The sequence below is a fragment of the Nicotiana sylvestris genome, chromosome 6 (assembly GCF_000393655.2).
Source record: "Nicotiana sylvestris chromosome 6, ASM39365v2, whole genome shotgun sequence".
NCBI lineage: Eukaryota > Viridiplantae > Streptophyta > Magnoliopsida > Solanales > Solanaceae > Nicotiana > Nicotiana sylvestris.
The window spans coordinates 77908941-77934839 of record NC_091062.1 but is presented as its reverse complement, the minus strand read 5'-3'; the positions used below and the strand labels follow the sequence as shown (position 1 = coordinate 77934839).

Genomic DNA, 25899 nt, shown 5'->3' with positions numbered 1-25899 from the left:
GAAAACATATTGCAGAAATTGTAAAAAAATTGTAGACTGTTGTTTATTTATTTATCTTTTATTCATTTACCTATTGTATGAAAGTTGAACAATATTGTATAAAAATTGTATTAAAGTGGATGATTTAGTACTGTTTTGGACAAAAATATGTATAAAAAATGTGAAACATACATTTCAGGGGAAGCATGTCGATTCCAAATATGTACCTAGTTTGTAGATATTTTGTTGATAAATTTTAGATTATTTGTATTCTGATTGTAGATGCTTTATTTTCTGTTTTTACAAATAAAAACGGCTAAAACTTCTACAAATCTTCTGAAAAAACGTAATTATGTCGAAAATCCCAATTAAACTACAATTAGATGAGAATTGGGATATTAAAATTCAATATACCCAGTTTGTAGATATTTTGTAGATAAATTATAGATTATTTGTATTCTGATTGTAGATGCATTGTTTTCTGTTTTCACAAATCCAAAACGACTAAAACTTCTACAAAATCTTCTGCAAAAAACGCAATTATGTCGAAAATACCAATTAAGCTACAATTGAATGGGAATTGGGATATTAAAATTCAATGTACCCAGTTTGTAGATATTTTGTAGATAAATTGTAGGTTATTTGTATTATGATTGTAGATGCTTTGTTTTCTGTTTTCACAAATTAAAAACGACTAAAACTTCTACAAATCTTCTGCAAAAAACACTCTACAATTTATCTACAATATTTCTACAATTTATCTACAATTGCTGCAATATAATGTATGTCATGTCGTCATCGTCTTCTTCTTCTTCTTCTTCTTCTTCTTCTTCTTCTTCTTCTTCTTCTTCTTCTTCTTTTTCTTCGAATTTCAATTTGAAATTCAACCAAAACCAAGTCTAAATCTTCACCAAAACCCCTCAAAATTGAGATATAAACTTCAAAACATATTCCCAATTATTTACAACAACACTCAATCAAAACAAATAATGATTTTTGAAAACCCAAATTTGAATTCAAAGCTTTTTAATGGTTGTCAATGATGGAATTGTTGCTCTCTTGTCTGTTTGAAGGTTTGTTCTTCTTCATTGAGAAAATTTGAAGCTGAAGGTAAATGTGTGTATGAACTTTGAAGATTTGACTTCAATTTTGACTTGTTTTAGAAGAAAAAAGCTTGAAATTAGATGTTAATGGAAGGGTGTTACATATGTTTCTCTGGTTTTAGTAGAGTGAATAATGAGTTTGAAATGTGGGTGTGGGGAGATACGTGGGTGAGGGTGTGGATTTGGGAGAGAGAAACATGGGGTTGGGGGAGGAATATACGGTAGCGTTAATTAAGGAGTGATATACGATATATTAATTGTACAGTTAAAATATATTATGGTATAGAATTAATAATTAGGTATACTAAATGTAATTAAATCAAACTTTAAACATTGAGGGTAATATAATTTCGTATATGGAACAGGAATGTAAAAATTCCATTGTGGAACCCACATGCCCAAATATCTTCATGTCGGGCTAGAAGGAGAACAAACCATTTAATACCGAATTAGTACTCAAAAATCGATTGACTTCAATCGCGCACGGCTTTTATTTTATTTTACTTTTTCTCGGCCAGTGAACATTCTTCTCCTCTCCGTACTCTCCCTCGGGCTCACTACACGCCGCGCAACCAAGTTGTAAGATCTCCGTCTCTTTATTCCAATTGATTCTTAGTGTAAATTCGAATTATGAATAGGTTTTCTTTTTTCGTTTTGCATTTTATATGTTTCTCGTGCAATAACTGTTCCTTAGTTTATATTTCAGAAAGAAAAAAAGGAAAGGAATGGAGATTAACCATAATGACTGTATTTTAACTTAACTAGTTAAAAGAAGAGAATTATGCCATATATATGGAATAATTACCAGTAATATCTGAGTTTTGAGCAGTAGAAGTGAAAGTCGGAAAATTCAAGTAATTCACCAAAACCTTGCTACTTACCACGGAATTCAAGTTTTGACCACCTCAAAATCTAATTGCATTTGAATTGAAGTAGTCTAAAGTATCCCTAATATTCATATTAGTCTATGACATCAACCCTTCACTTAAGGTTTGTATGTTTAGAGAACTTTATAATTGATATCTTTACATACAATATGCACAGGTCTATCTAGGGGTAAGAACGTAACTCGTGATGTGTTGATTAGGCGCACGTCACGACTTTGACTCATGCTACAAACAGAACTTGGTATTTAAGTGAAAAATGGTAGAGGGATGGACCCGTTGAACCAAATTTTGAACCGTGCGCCAGTTGCCACCGGCCCTCTGGGATTTCTCGGTCATTAAAAAACATATCATCTGCATTAGTTCATATTGGTCTTTGTGTTTCTTAAAAGTTATTATTCATTTTATTGTCCCCAAGAGGATGGTTGAGTGGTGGAGGAATAAAAGTTAAATCCTAGAGATGCTAAGCTTGAGTCACAACTATAATACTCAGCTTGATCAAAAAAATTACGCACAAGCTGGTTCAAGCTCCACCGTCATATAAATAAAAAGTTAATACGCATTTTATTTGCTTCTCATGTAATAATGGCTCCGAAGTTTTGAAGGTGCACTAATCTGCCTTTGAGGTCCTCTATGCCTATCTTTTTGGAGAGAAAATGTAGGAATGAAAAGGAACGATAAAATGTTGTATTATGACTTTAAATGTACTGTCTTTCATTTCGTTTCGTTTTCTTTCCATTCCTTCAAACTTTCAGTAAGAGGAATAATTCCATAAAATATGGACTGCTTTTCATTACTTCATCAGTTTTCAGCACTAGAAAATGAAAACCATAAAATCCATGCAATATACCAAATTTCTTTATATATTGCAGCCGCAGAGTTCAAGTTCTGACCATCTGAAATCTAAAAATATCCCTTAAATCCAAATCAGTTTTTCACATAGACCACTGACTTAAGGTTCGTATGTAAGAGAACTTGATAAGTAATTTTCTTATTGTATATTAATTTCTGTTTCTGCCAAGATTGTTATTAGAGAATAGACTATATTTTGTAGTCCTTCCTGTCAGATCGACTGCTATTATCCCAAATTCATTGGTCGTGCATCCATACGTTCTCGCGTTCCAAAGATTTTGAACTCAGGATCATCTCATTCTTGAAAGTTGATATAGATAAAGAGAAGACAAGCTGATCCAGTTCATTATACTGGTAAATATTTCAGCTTCAGAGAATTAGTCTTCCTTTCTTATTCTGTTCACTTTAATGAGTTCTGTTGTACAAGGAACAAAGTGAAACATAATTCTATAGCTATCACCCTCTCATGTTGATGATTGTGGGTTTTCAGTTTCTCAAATGGATCCAGAAGCTGCACGCCATGCACGGGATTCACTGGATCTAGTATTTCACATGTCGAATATTCTTGACACTGGACTTGATCGTCACACTCTATCCGTTCTGATTGCTCTCTGTGAAATGGGTTTCAGCCCTGAGGCTTTGGCCGCTGTAGTTAAGGAGCTTTGTAGAGAAACATCAGTTTCTTCTTCTGCCGCAAAAACTGCTCCATCAGCACCTTAGAAAGATTTCTTTCAATCCTCTTAGATTGCTGAAAGTGGTAGGTACAATCTCAAGAGGGGCACAAAAAGCCATCATTATGGTAATATATATACCTTTGGTTTAGAGATAGGTATAAAATTTGAGCGTCAGGGCCAGCGCCCCACGCTGGCCTGGACGCTCAAAATGTAAACGTGTCCTATTTCGATTAGGACTCGGTTATTTCGACCGTAGGATGTCTCCAACTCATATAAAAGCGAATCTAAACCTATTTTGAGAGGGGAGGACGTTTTGGAGAGGAAACACAAGCACAGAGCCGCCGTGGATCATCGGGTTTCATCTTTTCTTCCACCAAACTTTGTAATTTTTATGTTTCTTTGTATGATTTGTTGTTTGGCTACAATGTCGTGGAACTAAACTTCACATTCTAGGGTTGTGGTTCTTTCATTACTATTTTTATTCGAATATTGATTTTGCTTTCTTGATTTATCATATTGGTTTATTTATTCAATCCTTCACTTAATTATTTGATTGCTTGATCACCAATTAAATACTATCTACGAATCTAGAGTTGATCTCGAAAGTGAAAATTCTAGATTGCATATAGGATTGAGTAGAACAAGTTCTTGAACCTGGGCATCGGGGAATGGATTCACGGTTAGGATAGGCATATATCTAATTGCCTTGTTTGGTTGATGTACAGAAAATATGAATGCGTTCTTGTTAGTTCTAATTCCATAGATATATAGGTGTTAGATTAGCTTGAATAGGCGAGTAAGAACTCGACAGATTCTTATGAGCGATATTATCCCTGTCAACCATTAAGCTAGATAAATAGTTAGTCAATTTAATTGAAGAATACAATAAGAATGTTAGATAGCTCATAACCTAGATCGTTTTCATAACATTGATAACATAAAAATCTGCTCTTTCTCTATTCAAAGTTCATTATTTGTTTTTTCTTTATTTTGATTAGTTTAAAATTAAATATTTCTAGGTTTAATTCTTGTTTAGATAATTAGGATAATCTAATTTAGTTAATAGTTAGTCACAAATCCTCATGGGTTCGACATCCGACTTTTAGTCACTTTATTACTTGACGACCGCGTATACTTACGTGTGCGTTTGGCCGCAACAGGGAGGCAAAAGACAAGAGAGAATTCAGAACAAGAGAGAATTCAGAACAAGAGAGAAATGATTTGTATTAGCTTCAAAAGTGTGTTCCCCCTATTACAAACTATTATTTATACAAGTGGAATCTGAAATTGAAATGTAAAACATGATGGAAATAGAGAAAACAGAATAACTACTTTTTCCTCCAAAACAAGATGTTCAAATAATTCTACTCAGCTTCCACGTCAACTGTTGTTGTGATATGTGTATCCCCATTTCGACTTTCGAATGCATAAACTTTCTACTAGCTAATCAATCTTCCTATTGTTTTTCTCAGGTCGTCCTCTCCCCCATCACCGGTGTGAACACCTAATTTTTGACAATATTTAATTTTTTATCACTTCTTTATGTAAATATTTTAGGGGATTTTAACCTACTATTATTTTAGCTTTATTACACTTTTTATTATAGGATAAAAATACAAAAAAAAATTAAAGGTGAATTATCACTATTAATATTTTTTTTATTATTTTTTGTTTTTTTTATAAAAAAAACAAAATCCGAAAATATAATTTTTTCTTTTAAAAAAAATAAAATTTCGGGAATGATTTAAAAAATAAGAAAAAGGGAAGTATTGAATAAAAAAAATATAAAAGTAAAAATAGGTGGAATTCTCTTTTAAAAAAAGTAAAAGAATGTAGAAAATTTAAAAAAATAAAAAGTTTTGTGGAAATTTTAAAAAAAATTAAAAAGTAAAAGAAGGTTGGAATTAAAAAATAAATATAAAGGTATCTGAAAATTTAAAAAATTTAAAGTAAATGAAAGTAGCATTTTTAAAAGAAAAAGGAAAAGAAAGTGGTTTGTTTTTTTAAAGAAAAGTTAAATAAAGTGAGATTCTCTTTTAAAAAAATAAAAAGTGGGATTTTAAATAAGATAAAAGTAATTAAAGTTGGAATTTTAAAAATAAAAGTAAATAAAGGTGGGATTTCTTTTTCTAAAAAATAAAAGCAATTTGTAAGTGGGATTTCTTTTAATTAAAAAATAAAAAACAAATCTGAAAATTTCGAAAATTTTGCTATAAATAGAAGAGAAAATTTAGGAAGAAGGGGGTTCAAAAAAAAGAGGAAAGAATAGATAGAGAGAAGAAAAAAAGAGGGGGTGGAGAGAGAGGTATACACGCGATTTACACTATGGATACACTAGATATACAGAGGGAGAATTAATTTTGAAAAAAAAATTCGAAAAGGAAAAAAAAAGGGTGGACGGATTTTGGACATCAAAAATTCAAAGTTTAAGAGTGAAATACAAGCTGAGTTTTTACCCAAAAGAGTTTAATAGGTTGAGAGCTAAATACTGAAAAGTGAGGTCTTCTTTACGACTGAAAATCAGAATCAGTTTGTTTCCGTTTAATTGAGGTTTTTTAAGTGGTTTCTTGAGTTGTTATTCCTGGTCTGCATTGGTTTGTGTTGATCTTGTTTCATTGAGTGTGCTGGAATCGTGTTGGTTTTCAAATCTGTCACTGGGTGTTACGTTTGCTGGTTGTTGCTGGTTATTGTTGCTGTTGCTGTGTTACATACTACTTTGCTGACCTTCCTCTTCTTGTATTGGCAATACCAGGTACACAACTGTAACTTTGGCATTTGTAAGCTGAAAACATGAAGTTTGAATATACGTGAAGAGTTGAAATTCTGTTTTGGATTCAATATGACTTATGTATTTAAATTCTTCAGTCGCTGATGATAGGTAGATCCCTGTTAGTATGTAGCAAGTGGACTGAAACGAAGTTGTATGAGAGATTTTTTTTTATTAAAACATGTTAACATCTGGTAACTGATTCATGTAATTAAAAATGAGTTTGTTGGACTGTTAAATTAATCTGGACCGGGACTGTTTGGATCTTGGAATATGATTATGTAATAGTCGTATTAGTTTAGTTTTGTTTCGTAGTATAATTTGTGAGATTAGAGGCCAGCTGCAAGCTGAAACAAGAAAGTGTTTTGGAATTCCTGAATTTCACTTGTATTAAATAAATTGAGCTGAAATTAGTAAGGTGGGTTTAAAATTGGTAAAGAGTAATTAGTTTCGTTTTTGATATTATTGTTCGTCAATTCTGTATTTCTATTTATAATTTCAATTGATTTGGTAATATTCACTTATAGAATAAGATACGAAATAATCTCCTTTTGTACAAGCTCGATTACAATTTCCCATTTGCATTTGTCTTAGACTAGTAACTAATAAATCACGTCCTTTTTTAAGCATGTAATTAATTTGGAGGTTTTCTACTAGAGACAAACTTAATAAAAATGTAGTCACTTTAGGATTGTTCTTTTAAAATAAATGAGATGAACCTCGCCTAGCAAAACGCACAGATTGCGGGGCCCTCACAAATGTACGCATTAATTACTTAGAACTCGGGATCGACCGCTTAGCAAACTTCGCGGCCTTTTCCCAAAACAACCGCGCGTTAGTCTCTTTAGGCGCGTACTTTAATAATTTACTTCCTTAAATTCGGGTGCACATTTATGTGACCCAAATCCAAATCTCAACGGAGTCGAAATGTCTCGCTAATCACGGGTACATTGATTGTGACGTGGTTCGAGATGCATGTCCATGAAGTTGCAAATTCCTTTAAAAAGTAATGAATGAGACGAGCCTCGACAAACAAGAATACACAAATTGCGGGGCCCTCAACGGATAGTTATTTCGAATGCTTAGATTTCGAGACAGGCCGCATAGCGAACTTTACGGCTTTTCTCAAAATAACAACGCGTTAGTCTTTAGGCGCGTATTTAATAATGTTATTTTCCTAAACTCGGGTGCATATTTATGTGACCCAAATCCAAATCTCAACGAAGTTGGAACGTATCAAAAATTGCGGGTACATTTATGTGGCGCACTTCGAGATGCATTCTCACGACGTTGCAATTCTTTGAATAAATAATAACAAAGTGGTAAACAGTTAATCTGCACGTAGGTTCATAATTGTATAAAATAAGATAATCAAGCCGAATATGACAGTTGAGCGACCGTGCTAGAACCACGGAACTCGGGAATGCCTAACACCTTCTCCCGGGTTAACAGAATTCCTTATTCGGATTTCTGGTGCATAGACTGTTAAACAGAGTCATTCTTTTCCTCGATTCGGGATTCAACCGGTGACTTGGGACACCATAAATCTCCCAAGTGACGACTCTGAATTAAATAACAAATTCCGTTTCGGTTATCCTTTAATTAGAAAAACTCCCCATCCGCGCCCCTTTGCGACGACACGGGTAAAAGAGGTGTGACAACCGGTACAGTACGTAGAGAGAAACCCCGAAGATCAATTCACACACTTTTGATATGCTCAATAGGTACAACTCTTATTGTAGGTGGCTGAATAGAAAAATCTAATAAGTTTAAGTGGCCATGTATGTGTTCAGTCTAAAGCAACTGATCGACTTGTAATCATCCAATACAGGAGTATGAAAATACTATGGCATATATATTGTGCGTTGGGACATAACAACTGTAAAATTTCGAAAAAAAAGTGGAAAAAAATTTAAGTGAAAATGGTGTTTGAAAGTTAGAGTTGTGTTTGGACATGAATACAATTTGGAGCTATTTTTGAATTTTGTGATTGATTTGAAATGAAAATTTTGAAAATAATTTTTTTGAGTTTTTCAAATTTTCGAAAAATTGCGAAATTTATCTTCAAGTAAAATTTAAAATTTTCAAGACCAAACACCGATTCTGAAAATAGTGGTATTAGCTCCTACTATGACTTCATTGGGTGGTATTAGCACTATGTGCTCATTCCCTTGAAGAAGGAAAAGAGGCATGCACAACTATGACAATTGTGACTAGGACTCTCTTGCAATACTGTAGGATCAGTTTTACGACCAGAATGATGGCCATGCATTTCTCCATCACTTCTGAGATGTCTACTGATACAATGGTCTCAACACGACTCAAGGTGACAATACACGATAATGCAGGCACAAAAATTCTTAACATGGCAGCGTCTAAGGTCACGAGAAGAAGGTACTTGGAAAGAATTTGGTGGATGCGTATAGCAGACAACTATAGATCACCTTGGATATTGATTTCAATTCAACAGGATAGCTGGACAAAACAGGAAAAAATTTATCTACGGTACTTAACAAGAATCATCACAAGAGGGAGCAAAAAGGAAATCAAATTGGCTAAAGAACTCAAAGAAAAGCGGCAAAAAATGAACCATCGATATAAGAAGCTACATGGTTATATTAGATCATATGTGATATCAATAATGAGTTCAGTGCTCAATATTGGTAATACGTTCTATGTAATCATCGTATTTTATTTCTTTCATGTTGTAAGACCACCTGACACTATGTTTCATTTTTTATTTTTTATATATAAAAAACTAGCCCTAGGCAATGCCTAGTGGATTGCCAAAAAAGAAAGAAAATAGTAAAATTTTTGGGGGAAAAAGTGAAAAATTTCTTATGGAAAAACGGGCCCCTATTTTCTCATATCTACAAATTACTTCTTTCCTTTGGGCATAACTTTGGAGGCCTATGAAATACTTTTTTCTTTGATCATCGTAAAATTCCTCTATGTAATATCAGCCTTTCAAAGTTAAGAATAAGAACGAGTAAAAATTCAGAAACACCATGTTTCGTGCTCTTCATTTTCCATTGTGGTTGGCAAAAGTCACCGACCATCTTGTATGGGTGAAAAATTATCTTAGTTTAAGTTCAGATCATATCAGCATTAAGAGAGCCTTCAAGGATTACCACGTGTCAGAGAATGACTTCGACAAAAGGCATGTTCATGGTCGAAGTGATCTCATAAGAGATGAAAGGTGGGGTCGAGGAGTCAACGTAGATCAAGGTCGAGGATGAACACTCGTCTTAAACAGAGTAATAACGGCTAGTTTTATGACAGGTTAAGGAGAAAATTCCAGTGGATATTCTCTATATATTTACTACTAGGGTTTTATGGCACATGTTCCCTTATAAATAGAAAGAGACATAGTTATAGGGGACATGAAATATTCATTTGTAAGACAACACATTGACATTCTCTGAAAAATCTTGCTCTATTGCACACATACAAAATATACCTTTTTCTTGAGATTCTTGTCTATATTTTTCCCTACGATCCAAGAAGAATCTGAATATTCAAAGGCTCATCCATCATTCATCATTGTCATAAAGAATACCCACGAATCTCACCCACAGATGCTGGAGTCTAAAGGTTTCAAGTTGAGTAGGTCAAAAACTTAGTAGTTGGAGTGCAAGTTTAGCGATGGGATATATGAAGAAGAAGTGGAAGTGAAGATTGGTACTCAACTCATCCCCAAAAGAGATAGTTTCAAGCATCTTGGGTCTATTATTGAAGGCAACGGGGAGATCGACAAGGATGTTACTCATCGTATTGGAGGAGAGTGGATGAGATGGAGGCTAGCTTTTGGGGTTTTCTGTGATAAGAATGTGCCACCTGGACTTAAGGGCAAGCTTTATAGAGTGGTGGTTAGACCGACTATATTGTATGGGGATGAATGCTGGCTCGTTAAGAAGTCCCATGTCCAGAAGATGAAAGTAGTTGAAATGAGGATATTGAGATGGATGTGTGGGCATACAAAGAAGGGCGAGATTAGGAATGAAGTTATTAGGGACAAGGTAGGAATGGAATCCATGGAGGACAAGTTGCAGGAGAGGTTGAGATGGTTTGGGCATGTGAAGAGGAGAGACATAGATGCTCCGGTCAGGAGGTGTGAGGGGTTGTCAATGGCGGGTCTGAGAAAGGGAAGGGGTAGGCCAAAAAAGTATTAGGGAGAAGTATTTAGGCAGAACATGTCATTGCTTAAGCTTACCGAAGGTATGACCCACGATAGGAAGGTGTGAAGGTCGATGATTAGCAATGTAGGTTGACTGATAGTAGTATGTTCCTCCTAGGCTTACTTGTAGTACTAGGATTATTTTTGTATTATCTTATCATGGTTCTTTATTATTACATGTTGTGTCATTCGCGCTCATTACCATATTACATTGTTGTTATTATTGTTTGCTACTTGGCTGCTTTATCTTATCTCCACTGTTCCCTGAGCCGAGGGTCTATCAAAAACAACCTCTCTACCTTTATAAGATAGAGATAAGGTATGTGTATACACTACCCTCTACAGACCCCATTTATGGGATTATACTGGATTTATTATTATTGTTGTTGTCACATGTTCTTATTTACTTAAATTCCATTCATTTCTATTTATTGTTATTTAGTGTTATCTCCTTCATTTTGGGTCATTGAATATCGCTAGTATTATCATCACTTATTGCTACTTAGATAATATACGTACTATCTTGCTACAAAATTAATTAATATATTTTTTGGACATTAATATTGGTTAAGACTAACTCTATTTTATTAAATCTAATTGTTTAAACCCAAATCAAAATTTTGGGTCAAATAGTTTGGCCCATGTGGGGACTTCTTAGCTAATCTTTTTGTTTCCATTAGATCTACAACTCACGTGACTTGCTAACATAACGATATACAAGGTTTTTCTCCTTCTCTGCACATATAGAATTTACATGGCAGGTAACCAAGGAAGCGAAACTAAGGCGGCAGGTGATGTCCCGGGCAACCTCATGAACGCTATCAACGAGATCTATGAAATACTGGGCGATGATGTGACATACTCTTCCTCCCCGAGGCGTGAGAGGTCGCCTCTCCCTCATTGCAACACAAGAAACTAAATGGGAAAAGGGCTTCCACGTCCACAGGAGAAGTGACACCACCTGCCATAAAAAAGCTAAGCATGGATGACTGATACCTTAGTAAGCGTGCTTAACAAACAAGCCCCATGCACGACTATAGAAACCATGAGATCCCAAACGGTACAACAAGGAGACGAATATGGCGATCAACCAGACCTTCCAATGCCAGGTATAACTCACAATGTTACTGACAGTGCATGTGATAGTATCCTCGCTGCTTTTTAGAAAAGAATGGAAGAAATGGAGAATGAGAAAAAACGTTCAGAGACCAAATGAAAGAACACCAAGAACAAGTCGAAAAGAGGTTTGTAGACCATCAGTATAGAGAGAAAGTAGCCCCACATGCCATAACAAAGGCCTTCAAAATGCCTCCATATCTAAGGATAAACAATGGGACAACCGACCCCGAAGACCACGTGCCTCATTACGTCACCATCGTGAAAGGCAACGACCTCACCAAGGAATATGTGTCCTCCATTTTTCTGAAGGAATTCGGCAAAAGCCTCTATGGAGGAGCATTAACAAACGTTCTAAGAAATGACTGATATGTTTGTGACAGTGCACGTCGGTGCCAAGAAAGCCAAAACAAAAGTAAACTTCATCTTCACCATCAAGAAATCCATAGGAGAGGGACTAAGGGACTTCCTCGCCTGATTCAATAAGGTGAGGATGTCCTTACCAAATGTGTCCAAAGGGATAACAACCACAGCCTTTCAGAATAGGTTGAGTAGAGAGGGTTTAAGAGCGACCAGAAAGTTGCTAAGCCAATTCATGAAGTACCCTCCAACTACTTGGGATGAAACCCATAATACCTATTGTGCTGAAGTCCGAGCAGATGAGACGACCTCAACAGACCAACTCGGTAGCTCATCTCAGTAAAATCGAGCCCAGAAAAGAATGAAGTGACTAATATAATAACCCCGAAATTGCAAGTTGGCAAACCAGACCTAATTTCAAAATTTGTACTACCTGCTTGAAAATTAAACTTTCAGCATCAGATACTCAGCTTGCTAGCGTTTCGAATAGCCAAATGAGAGGTTATTCCCTTCTTAGCCGTGCATGCACTCTCTGGTTTCAAGCTCACTTGCTGAGCTCAACAACATCCCCATCCCACCCACTAATTCCGGAGCAGAGACGTCCCATTTGTCACAGAGTTAGGATTCCTTGGGGTGGCTTCAATCTTCCTACTATTTTTCTTAGGTCGATCGGTCCTCTCCCTCCATTGCCGATACGTCAAGAGAGAAACTCCGAAGATCAATTGACACACTTTTGATACTCCATAATTTAAATGCTCAATTGGTACAACTCTTTGTTTACCTTATAAATTGAATAACAATTAAACTTATAATGTGATTTTAAGGATACATGATTTCACCTAATATCAATTGATAAACCAGTTATGCAAATTGACAATAATATAAAGCAAACCGGCTTGCTTTGTAACGTAATTGAGATCTCGAGCTCGTATGCCTTAAAACAGATTAACGCCGGAATAGTAAAAGATATAACAAGCTGATGAACAAGAATGTAAGCTAGGAAATGTTATATTTCTTTGATAATCGTGAGTGTAAGGTGTCTATAAATGATGGGGACTCCACTTTATATAGTAGAGGAGTCTCAATTATGGCATAACTTGTAACACCCCACACATTTGGATTAGGTATGAATGAGTTAATGGAGTAGAAAGGTTATATTTTGAACATGTGAAGTCCCATAGGGATGATTATGGGTGAAAATAGTTGTTTTAAAATCAAGATGGAAAGTGAGGTGCATAAGATTTGACAAAATCGACTAAGTTTGCAGAAGGTCTGTCTTCCAGCAGGGTTTAGTGAAAATGTGTAAGGAATTTGGAAAAACTCAAAGCATGAAAATTGTAGGCCTTTGAAATAGATTTCCAACGATATATTGTGGAACTCATACGGAGCTTTGTGCAAAATGTTATGCCCATTTTACAGAATGGTGTGTAACCACCACGGTCTTGCCACGTTTTTACCGCGACCGCAGTGGTGAGGCAGTGTACCAGCGATTTACCCTGGTCGAGACTGCGATCACACCAACTAGGATGCGGTGGATGACTTGGGAAGTCGTTTTTAGCCCTATTTCGTCCCCCACAGCCCCAAAACATAAAAACTTGCTCTAGAAAGGAAGGCTTTCAAAAACCTAACTTCTTAAGGGTCCCTCCACCACCCAAGGTAAGTTTAATGGTGACTCTAAGTTAATTTCAATTTCCCAACATCTTATTAACATGGGTAAACCCTCCATATCATTAGATATTCGATTGGGACATCGTTGTTGAGAGAAGAAACCCTAGAACTCGAATTCAAGAAGATTGAACGTCAAAAAGGTAATATTTTCACCCTCTAATTGATTATATCATTGAATTAATGATTATAGAATCTAGTTCATGAGATATGAGTTGATGGGTTTGATAGAAAAGCATGAACGGTTATAAGTTTGGGTTATTGATTGTTGATTGTTGGTTAAAGGTGTTTTTTGCCTTATGGGTGATAAAGAATGATGTTGATTATAACCATTTGAGACTTTAGAATTTATCTAGAAGCAAGAGAATGGGTTATTGGGTGTAGAAATACCATTAATAAGGACTATGAAGCTTTATGCCACCATGTGTTTGAGAGAATGCCTAAGTAACCAAAACATGAGTATTATTGCTAATATGGAATTCCTTTGACTTGTATTGATATAGATTAAAGTTGAAAGGGTTGGCGAATGTTGTATTACACTCAAGAGCAGGAAGTTAAGGTATGTGAGGCTAACTCTCTATGTTTGGGAGTTTTAATGATTCTCCCTACACTACATTTCTTTTACGACGTTACTAATTGCCTCAGAAATATAATTTAGCCTTGTTCCTTGAACAGTTGTAGGACTTCTATTCTTTAGCTTCATAACTCATTCATGAATTTCATTTTGAACGTTGTGAGCTCAGTGTGTATTAAATATAGACTTGGGTTTGATGCCCCCGAGTCTTAGTATAGATTACTCAGTATGCCATAAACAGTTGAAGATTCAGTGTTCATAATCAGTTCAAGAATACATGTCTTAGTCTAGTCCTATTCAGTATTCCAGTATTATCTAACTCAGTGTGATCCAGTATTCCAGTATCATGTAACTCAGTATGATTCAGTATTTCACTATCATATATTGCAGTATGATTCTTAGTTCCTGATTTTAAATCCCTGAATGTTGAACACTTGTATTTGGGCTTGAGGCTGCAGTTTATACTTTATGCATTTTGGACCTGAGGTCGCAGTTATGTATACGTATACTTGGGCCCGATGCCGCAGTTGGTGCACATATATATATTGGGCTTGAGCCCGTAGTTTAATATTCATATAAACAGGTTGTTCATCATTCAGAAGATGGAGTATTCATATCCTTACTTCCTTTTAGTTCAATTATTAGTTACCGTTTAGTTATCAGTTACTAGTTATCAGTTCAGTTATCAATTATCAGTTCAGTTATCAGTTATCAGTTCAGTTACTAGTTATCGATTTAGTTATCAGTTATTAGTTATCATTTCAGTTTTAGTTTCAATAGTTATTATTTTAGTTATCAATTATAAATTCTCAGTTATCAGCTTACTTTCAGTTTTAGCATTTATAATTTTTTTTCAGTTGCTTTACATACCAGTACAATTCAAATGTATTGACGCCCCTTTTGCCCGAGGACTGCATCTCACAATGCAGGTAATGATTTATAGGTTGATGATTTCGAGTGCTAGGATTCTCGTACCAGCTATTTGGTGATTCCCAGTTCTTTCGGGGCATTATCATTACTATAGTCTTCAGTATTTTTAGACAGTCAGTGTTTACAGTACTTCATTAGAGGCTTCATAGACTAGAGTAACAGTTACACAGAGTCATAAGCTTTTCACATTAAGCTATGTTGGCTACAAATATATTTCAGAAATGTAATAGTATTTCCGCACTTTGATTTATATCATTCATACTTTCAGTATATTAGCACGTGTTAGTTTATCTTCCACATTTAGTATGTTATGATATCATATGTTGATTCAGCCAGCTAGTTGGTTCGCTCGGTCACATGTAGTCAGGCACCGAGTGCCGTGTTACGTCCAGGCCCAGGTTTGGGGCGTGACAAAGCTTGGTATCAGAGCACTAGGTTCAAGAGTCCTAGGGAGTCTATGAAGCCATGTCCAGTGGAGTTTCCTTTATATGTGTGTGTCGGCCACTCATATAAACAGTTAACTACCAAGACATCCAGGATTGTCTCGCTTATTTGTACTCTAGATCGTGCCATGAAGCTTATAGCAAAAGGTAACCTTATCTTCCTATCGAATTCCAAACGTATTAGATTCCCAAGCGACGCGCAGGAGAAACGTAAGGTCCTAGAGAGGATAATTGCCCATTGGGGTATAATCATGGAGTACAAGTTGGTAAATATGAGACTTTAGAGGATGTTAAAAGTGGGATGCAATGGATAGTATTACAGATTAGAGCATAACCTTATCAGAAAGTAAAGCAGTTATCATATTTTATGGTTATCAGTTTACCTCAGTTACCAGTTATACAATCTTTTAGTTAGCATGTTTATGGTTATTCAGTACGCCAGTATTCAGTTATATGTTTACGAAATATCCAATTTTCAGTGTATCAAAATTCTATGTGACTTGTGAGTATGCAGTGATGCATATGGGTTCTCAAAGAAAATGTAAGTAATAGTGATTATAGAGAAACCTTCGTATATTTTAGGTCTGGATTAAGACCCCAAGATTCATCGGACGGTACAAGAAGTGATTTATCTGATAATGGTATACTCTAAAGGACAAGTTTGTGTATGGTAGGGTATTCATATATGTTTTACCTTATTAAACAATCTCATTTCTAATTCTTGGAAATGGAGCCACAAGTTGGATGATGATAGTTCAGATGTCAGACCCTAACATTGGTCACTATAGTTTTGGACAGAAAATAACCTAAGGGTAAAATACCTAGGAGTCAGAAACATTTGTTGTTACAAAAGATATGATTTCGTACAACTCATGCAAATGACTAGAAGATATGATGTATGCAATGAGGACCAAGAGCAGCCAATAGTGAATTTTAGGGAATGGTTTTAAGTTGTTTAGATTTATTCAAATCAGAATTAGAAAGTACCACGTTAGTGAATTGCTATAAGAAGCAGCTATTATTGTGAGATAAAGGATATGACAATTCCCTTTAAGTTATATGACTAAGTGTTTACCCTGAATGTTTATAATTTGATATGATTTTGAAGTATATAAAAAGTTCGGGGTTAGATATTCTAATTTTGTTTAAGACAAATAAAATTCCCCTATGTGTGATCCATGTACATAGTTAAAAAGAATGATAGTGTGAGGCAAAAGAATATAATCAGATGATGGGGGAAGTTAGGAGTAACCTTATGCTTCACTTTAGTTATTCAAAGTAGGAGAAGAAAATATGATGCTAGCAGGTGGTTAGTAAAAGGATAGTAAGTAAATTTTGAGTAGATACAATGAATTAGCGATTTTAGCATAGATAGTAGAGGTAAGATTTGATCCATTTAGCAAGGTTATCTCTAGTGAGTGGATGACAGTTTGAAATACCGAATGCATGTGTTAGAACCCAAAGAGTTTAAGTTAAACCCAAAGTACAATAGCAGTGGAAAAAAATCAACTAGCAGTGAGAGAGCAAATTATAGAAGAATACCTTTTAAGAGTTATCGAAAAGGGGTTTCCCCAAGATTAGCAGTATGGACAGAGTTAAATTATTACGATTACGTATGATAGTTATGAAGACATAAGATTTTCATTTATGTAAATAATTTAGTTTTTCCTAGTAAGAAAGATTTTTCAGAGGTAAGTTGGGAGATGAGTCGTCATTAACGCAAAGTGCAAAGAGTTGCAGAAGATAAAGAAAGTTGTTAGAATTCCAAAAAAAGAAAGGATCCGCAAGTACAAGACATTTAGTCTAAGGGGTGATGTGAAAACCATCAGTAAGTCCAGATAGAGAATTGAAACTCGAATAGTTAGCATGGGATATAAAAAAGAAAATCAGTTCGGTAATGAGGGAAAATTGTATAATTACCACATGGATTATGTCTAGCATGTGTAAGAAATACAAAGTGAGTAGAATGATCACTGAGCTTAGTTATTGATGATAAAGTGATCACAGAAAAGCTATAAAAAAATCATGCTCAGTTATGTATCATGAGGGTAGTGCCATCGCATGAGACTCTAATCTTTGGAGTATAGACTTAGCTCACAACAATTCTATAAGTGTTTTCAGGAAGTGCTTCAGAAGATAATCAAGTATGGGAAGTATAACTCATGATCGAGGTAGATAACACAACTTTGGTGAAAGAAGTTCACCGCCGAGCCTAGCTAGGAGTTCAATTTGCATACTCAAAAGATAGTAGAGTTGTTGTCTAGAATATGACTTGTCCCCCCCTTAGTAGGTGAAGTGAAGGAGAAATAGTTGATGATCCCTACTTGTTGTAGCTGAAAGAGAGGATTCACAGGCATAAAATGATAGATTTGGAATAAGGGGGAGATGATATTGCTTTGAGGTACCACAACAGATTGTGTGTTCTAGACATAGATGGACTTAAAGAGCGAAGATCATGCTAGAAGCCCAGAATTTCAGGTATTCTATTTACTCAGGTATTACAAAGATGTATCATGATCTTAAGGAGGTTTATTGGTGGAACGATATGAAAAAGAATACAGCAGACTTCGTGGCTAAGTGTCCAAATTGTCAATAGGTGAAAGTCGAACACCAGAGACCTGGCGGTTTAACTCAGAATATAGAATTCCTGTTTGGAAATGGGAAATAATAAATATGGACTTCATAACAGGTCTACCTCGCTCATTCCGGAAGCATGATTCGATTTGGATGATTGTAGACCGACTTACCAAGTCAGCTCACTTCTTGCCAGTGAAGACTACAGAATCAGCCAAGGATTATGCCAAGTTGTATATCAAAGAAATTGTCCGATTGCATGGGACTCCTTTGTCCATTATCTCAGATCGTGGTGCTCAGTTCACAGCAAACTTTTGGAAATCCTTTCAGAAGGGATTGGGCACAAGGGTGAACCTCAACACCACTTTTCATCCTCAGACAGATGGCTAGGTGGAGAGAACCATTCAGACTCTTGAGGATATGTTGAGGGCGTGTGTTATTGATTTTAAAGGTAATTGGGACGATCATCTACCTCTCATTGAGTTTGCTTATAATAACAACTATCACTCTAGTATCAAGATGGAACCGTACAAAGCTCTGTATGGGCGAAGGTGTAGATAACCAATTGGTTGGTTCGAAGTCGAAGAAGCGGAGTTGGTGGGACCAAATTTGGTCTATCAGACTATAGATAAAGTTAAGTTGATTTAAGAGCGTTTGAAGAAGGCTCAGGCCGCCAAAAGTCCTATTCAAATGTGTGACATAGAGACCTAGAGTTTCAAGTTGATGATTGGTTGTTTTTGAAAGTTTTGCCTGTGAAAGGCATTATGAGATTTGAAAAGAAGAGGAAGCATAATCCCTGCTATGTTGGGCCATATAGAATCTTGTGAAGGATCGATCAATTAGCTTATGAGTTGGAGTTACCACCAGAGTTAGCGGTGGTACAACCAGTATTTCACGTGTCATGTTATAACATTCAAGTTTCCAGCACTCAAATACTCATGTCAGTTCAGTACTCAGATGCTCATGTCAGTTTAGTACTTAGACACTCATGTTAGTTCAGTACTCAGATACTCATATCAGTTCAGTACTCAAATACTCATGTCGGCTTAATACCCATCTACTCATGTTACTCCAATTCTTAGACATTCATGCTAGCATAGTACTCTGATATTGATGTTAGTTCAATACTCGAATATTCGTGCCAGTTTAATATTCATATATCCATGTTTGTTCAGTATTTAGGTATCCATGGCAGACCAATATTCAGTCAATGTGGTGGTCATTCAGTTCACTATCTCAAAAGTTCAGTAGTCATGTATTCATTCAGTTTAGTATGCAAGTGTTTATGAAAGTTCATGTTTCCACCAGGCCCGTTTAAGGTCCGGAGTTAGCAGAAATTACAGGCAGGACAATCATTCGAGGACGAATGATACCAAGGGGGAGATAATGTAACACCCCGCATATTTGGATTAGGTATGAATGAGTTAAAGGAGTAGAAAGGTTATATCTTGAACATGTGAAGTCCCATCGGGATGATTATGGGTGAAAATAGTTGTTTCAAAATCAAGATGGAAAGTGAGGTGCATAAGATTTGACAAAATTGACTAAGTTTGCAGAAGGTCTGTCTTCCTGCAGGATTGAATGAAAATATGTAAGGAATTTGGAAATACTCAAAGCCTGAAAGTTGTAGGCCTTTGAAATATCTTTACAACGATATATTGTGGAGCCCAAATAGAGCTCTGTGCCAAACGTTATGCCCGTTTTACAGAATGGTGTGTAACCACCACGGTACTACCGCGTTTTTACCACGACTGCGGTGGGGAGGCAGTGTCCCAGCGATTTACCACAGTTGGGACCGCTCGCGCCAATTGGGATGCGGTGGACGACTTGGGAAGTCGTTTTAGACCTATTTCATCCCCCACAGCCCCAAAATATAAAAACTTGCTCTAGAAAGGAAAGCTCTCAAAAACCTAAATCCTTAAGGAGCCCTCCACCACCCAAAGTAAGTTTTAATGGTGATTCTAAGTTAATTTCAATTTTCCAACATCTTATTAACATGGTTAAACCCTCCATATCATTAGATATTCGATTGGGACATCGTTGTTGAGAGAAGAAACCCTAGAACTCGAATTCAAGAAGATTGACCATCAAAAAGGTAATAGCTTCACCCTCTAATTGATTCTATCATTGAATTAATGATTATAGAATCTAGTTCATGAGATATGAGTTTATGGATTTGATATAAAAGCATGAACGGTTATAGATTTCGGTTATTGATTGTTGATTGTTGGTTAAGGGTGTTGTTTGCCTTATGGGTGATAAAGAATGATGTTGATTATAACCATTTGAGACTTTAGAATTTATCTAGAAGAAAGAGAATGGGTTATTGGGGGTAGAAATACCACTAATAAGGACTATGAAGCTTTATGTCACCAAGTGTTTGAGAGAATGCCTAAGTAACCAAAACATGAGTATTATTGCTAATATGGAATCTCTTTGACTTGTATTGATATAGATTAAAGTTGAAAGGGTTGGCGAATGTTGTATTACACTCAAGAGCAGGAAGTTAATGTATATGAGGCTAAGTCTCTATGTTTGGAAATTTTAATGATTCTCCTTACACTACGTTTCTTTTACGACGTTACTAATTGCCTCAGAAATATAATTTAGCCTAGTTCCTTGAATAGTTGTAGGACTTCTATTCTTTAGCTTTATAACTCGTTCATGACATTCATTCTGAACGTTGTGAGCTCAGTGCGTATTCAATATAGACTTGGATTTGATGCCCCCGAGTCTTAGTATAGATTACTCAGTATGCCATAAACAGTTGAAGTTTCAGTGTTCATAATCAGTTCAAGAATACATGTCTCAATCTAGTCCTATTCAGTATTTCAGTATTATCTAACTCAGTGTGATCCAGTATTCCAGTATCATATAACTCAGTGTGATTCAGTATTTCACTATCATATATTGCAGTATGATTCTTAGGTCCTGATTTTAAATCCCTGAATGTTGAACACTTGTATTTGGGCCTGATGCCGCAGTTTATGCTTTATGCATTTTGGACCTGAGGTCGCAGTTATGTATACGCATACTTGGGCCCGATGCCTCAGTTTGTGCATATATATATATATATATATATATATATATATATTGGGCCTGAGGCCGCAGTTTAATATTCATATAAATAGGTTGTTCATCATTCAGAAGAGGGAGTATTCATATCCTTACTTCCTTTCAGTTCAATTATTAGTTACCATTCAGTTATCAGTTCAGTTTCCAGTTATCAGTTCAGTTATCAGTTATTAGTTCAGTTACCAGTTATCGATTTAGTTATCAGTTATCATTTCAGTTTCAATTTCAATAGTTATTATTTCAGTTATCAATTATAACTCAGTTATTAGCTTAGTTTCAGTTTCAACATTTATAATTCTTTCTTTCAGTTGCTTTACATACCAGTACAATTAAAATGTACTGACGCCCCTTTTGCCCGGGGCCTGCATCTCACAATGCAGGTAATGATTTATAGGTTGATGATTCCGAGCGCTAGGATTCTCGTGCCAGCTATTTGGTGATCCCCAGTTCTTTCGGGGCATTATCATTACTATAGTCTTCAATATTTTCAGATAGTCAGTGTTTACAGTACTTCATTAGAGACTTCATAGACTAGAGTAACAGTTAGACAGAGTCACAGGCTTTTCACATTAAGCTATGTTGGCTACAAATATATTTCAGAAATGTAATTGTATTTCCGCAATTTGATTTATATCATTCAGACTTTCAGTATATCATCATGTGTTAGTTTATCTTCCACATTTAGTATGTTATGATATCACATGTTGATTCAGCTAGCCAGTTGGTTCGCTCGGTCACATGTAGTCAGGCACCGAGTGCCATGTTACGTCCAAGCCTAGGTTCGAGGCATGACATAACTCTAATTACAGAAGTAAATCCTCTGATTAGCCTAAACAACCGCCCTTGATCTGATCTATTCCAGGATTTTCGCAGTGATATTTGACCGGTTAAAAATATCTCGTCTTTCTGTTATTGCACTTTTTTCGATGTTTGTCATATATGATCTCGATCACTACTGGCCTCAATCTCGATGAGCACCTCAATTCTCGAGCTTGATACTTTATATTCGTTCTATGACCTGACCTATTACGAGAATGACCCTCGACATGGTGCCCTGGTCTTCGATTAAATGGCAAAATCGAGCAAGTTCCCATTTTATCCATATACAGATAGTCCCCCCATTTCTTGGAGTGTAATGACAAGAAATGAACTGAGCCTTCGATTTTATACCTCGACCAATTATGACATCACCTTTGTGATGTAAGCGATAGAAACGACCGAAGTGTCACGTCGGTACGATTCCTAAGATCATTAATGAGCGTCAATTGATGGCCGGCCACTAGTACCTTGAACCATCGCCGTGAATCCTTAAATAGGTCTTCTTCTCACTTTTTTAAACTTTACTTTGAATCTTTCTTACACTAATCTTCAAAATCCTTCTGAGTTTTTCAAATCTTTATGGAAATCTTCAAAGTTCTTCACATCTTATCAAGCCTCTCCGTCCTTGCACAATTTCTAGGCCTCGTTACCAACCCTTTTTCAAAACTACAAATCTCATATTTTTATTTCCCTGAATCCATATAAATATGGTAAAAACATCAAAAACCATTCCTCAAAAGGAGAAAACTTCTTCATCGCGGTCGGCCAGCGACAAGACGCCGGTGGATCCACACATCGAAGAGTGTGTTTTCGGGGTATGTGATCTTACTTTCAATTTCGAGGTTGAGAAACCCCCGTCAGTCCCTGGCCGATGTGAGCCAATGTCGAGATATATATGCTCGATAACTGAGGGCGACCTTAAGCAGGTAAAGAAAGATTGCAAAGAGGTGGTGATTCCGACCCCCGAATAGGATATCACCACTTACGTGAAAGGGTTCTTATGTTTTTACACTTACCCTTTTATGCTGGGTCCCGTTGACCCCATAATCCTCAGTTTCTTCCGCCATTACCAAATAACCTTAGGCCAGATCTTTCTGGCGCACTGTCATTTTGCTCCGATTCTTCGTGAGCAAAGTCGAGGGCATGCCTTTTACCCTTGACAATCTCATTAGACTATACATCCCCTTTCTCTATCGAGGCGAATTAATATGGCCTCAGTGTCGGGCCATCAAGGTGTTGTTCTCGGGCATAAATGAGGACAAGGACCGAGGATGTATAGGCTGGTTTGTTCGAGTGATGACTTCCGACATAATTCCAGCCAAGAAGATGTCATTCCCCGAAGAGTGGAACATGAAGCGTAAGTATAGGCCCCGCCCTTGGCCCCCATTTACTGTTTCGTTCCTTTTGCTTTTTCTTATCGATGTTCCTTCCTATGATGCAGCAGTCTCTTGGGTGCCTGGTGCAATTCCGAACCTTGAGGGCTGAGTTCGAAAACTGGCATTGACTTCTTCATATGCCGAGCGCTCGTGGCATGATTTGGCAAGGGACCGATGGGAGGCCAAAAATCATGGTAAGTTTGTTTTCATGTGTTTGACGCTTTTTCTGAAATATCTCTTTTTTATTTCTACTTAATTTCATTTCATATAGGTCTTAGAGACAATGTTATCATGATGCCCCTGTCTGGGGAGGATGAGGAGGCCTCGAATCCGGCTAAGGATAAGAAGAGAAAAAGGGTCTCGCCCTCCGATACTCTAAAGCCCCAAAAGAGAAAGACTCACAAGTCGAAAAAGATACCCTGCCTACAAATGTAGCTCAGTAGCTACATGATGAAGAAGAGGAGAATGAAGGTGCCGCCTTCAAGCTGGTGGCTCAAAAGAGGAGCGCCGAGGTCCCAAAGGCTGCTGAGCCGATGATGATTGAAGAGAATCAACCTCGGACTGAGGGGATCTCAGAAGATGGCCTGAGCAAAGCCTCTGAGTCATCAGAGGCTAAAGATGCCTCCCGTCATGATAGGCAACCGGTGGATGTACCTGAAGGGGCCAGTTTTGAGGCCCTTCAAAACAATGAGAACACCCTAAGTGACTCGCTTGGGGATATAGACATTAGCAATTCGCCCCTCCTCACATTTTCCGAGGGGCAAATTCAGGAAGCCCAAGCCATAGGGACCCTTGATGCGAGAACGAGCCACGAAGGGTAAGACCTTTTCCATGGCTATTTCATGGGGGTCAAAGATTCTTCCAACCTGAGTGATGCATCGAGTATCTTGGATGAGGCCCATCGACTCTTGAGTCAGGTAAGTCTTAGCTCCTTTTATCAATATCACTTTTGTCTTTTATTCCCTCTTGCCTGATTTCCTTTCTTTCTTCATAGGCCTTGACGCTTCATCGGGAAGTATTATCTAAATACCGGGCAGAGCTGAATCGGTGTGAGGATGATCTCAAAAGATATACGGAGGAGAGAGATGCCCTAAAACTTCTCATTGGGAAAAAAGAAGAGGAGATCAAGGACCTCCGAGCTGAATTGGTAACAGCTCATAAAGGACAAACCGACCTGATTGAGCAGGTAATGTAAATTTTTTGGAAGCTCGATATATTGATTTGGGAACGATGACTAAGACTTCGATTCTGCAGGTTTAGCAAAAGGCCGAAAAGATTGAACAACTTTGCGAGGAGGCCAAGATGAAGGAGGCGGAGATGTTGGGGTGGAAACAAAACATGGATCACCTTGCCTCGAAGAAAGAGGCTGCTCCAACCCAACTATTACTGGCCGAACGTCAACTCCAAAGCATGAAGGAGGAGAACTCAGCCCGAACTAAGAGAATTAAGGAGCTCGAGGCTCGATTGGCCGCCGAACTTGCGAAGGCCACATTTGAGGCAGAAAAAGTAAAGGTGATGCGGAGGTGGTCATGGCCGTCTACCAAGCTGATGCTGAAGCTTCTCACGCTCGAGCAAAGGAAATTTCTGATACTACTCAGGCTCGAGAATTCTACATTTCCGAGCATGCCAAATGCCAATCTCGGAGAGAGACTCTCTAGGAGATTCATGCTTGTGGTTTTGACCTTGCTAGGGTGCTGCTTTCTTCAAATGACGATGACTCTGGGAGTGCGACTAGATCCAAGAGTGGAGAAGATGAAGAGTAGGCTCCGAGGGAAGGTTAGGCACTTAGAATTTTTTTCCTTTTTTGGATTTTTTGTGTAAGACCCTAAGTGGCCTTTGTAAATATTTTTGCATTTATGAAAGATCCCTTTTCTTTCCGACTCATCTCTAATTTCTATTTTGTGAAAACTCTGCTTTGCTTTTCCCCTTATGATAATTTTGATATACTTTATATCTTGTGAGACTTTTGACTCACTTCGATGTCTTGCAAAATTTTTGTTGAAGTCAGATTAGAATAGTCTCTATAATTGAGTGAGTACTTGCTCGAACTCGGAGTAGAAAAAACCCTTAGGTTTCAGTTGAGTGAGGGTGGATCCTTGAAATCAACAACATAATGGCCCTTAGGCTCTTGAATCGGGCTGATATGGCCTTAAAAGAGTGGCTCTTTCCCTTTTCGGCTTAAAAACCTTTTACTTTGTTATGCCTTAGCATAAGTTTGTTCGAGAGTTCGAACAATTTGGTACCCCTTAAGGTTTTTGAGGATTGACGTTATCGAAACCCTTTGTGACTTTGCCGAGGGAAGCCTTTTTTAACTATTTTTATGAAAATATTTGAAGACCTGTTTCATAACAGAATTCGCACGTCTCTAAATCGTGTTAGTTTGGTCGTAGCCTTTAAATTGAGATTTTCCCTTTAGGATTGTTTCTCGATTACACTTCGAATTTGTTAGAAGTGTTAGTCCCCGAGTGGGGTGGTCGTGACCTATAAAACCGAAGATTGCCTTTTCAAGGTCTTATGGTCTCGAAGTTTAA

General features: G+C 36.9%; 1 protein-coding gene across 5 annotated transcripts; it reads left to right on the top strand.

The window, feature by feature from the left end:
* The first annotated feature begins 1572 nt into the window (after window positions 1–1572).
* Window positions 1573–4040, top strand: LOC104230940 (mitotic-spindle organizing protein 1B-like). 5 transcript variants are annotated; one of them, XM_070149422.1, is made up of 4 exons: window positions 1573–1661; window positions 2839–2923; window positions 3021–3172; window positions 3309–4040. In XM_070149422.1, exon 4 carries the CDS (start codon window positions 3317–3319, stop codon window positions 3536–3538), a length of 222 nt encoding a protein of 73 aa, XP_070005523.1. In that variant the 5' UTR covers window positions 1573–1661; window positions 2839–2923; window positions 3021–3172; window positions 3309–3316; the 3' UTR covers window positions 3539–4040. The 5 variants fall into 5 exon arrangements, with proteins under 5 accessions (XP_070005523.1, XP_009782153.2, XP_009782155.2 ...); XM_009783851.2 differs by lacking the exon at window positions 2839–2923 and having other exon boundaries at window positions 3034–3172; XM_009783853.2 differs by lacking the exon at window positions 2839–2923.
* Window positions 4041–25899: the final 21859 nt, after the last annotated feature.

Coding starts and splice junctions, on each gene's coding strand:
- LOC104230940 (XM_009783856.2), top strand. CDS start 3,317: ATGGATCCAGAAGCTGCACGCCATGCACGGGATTCACTGGATCTAGTA.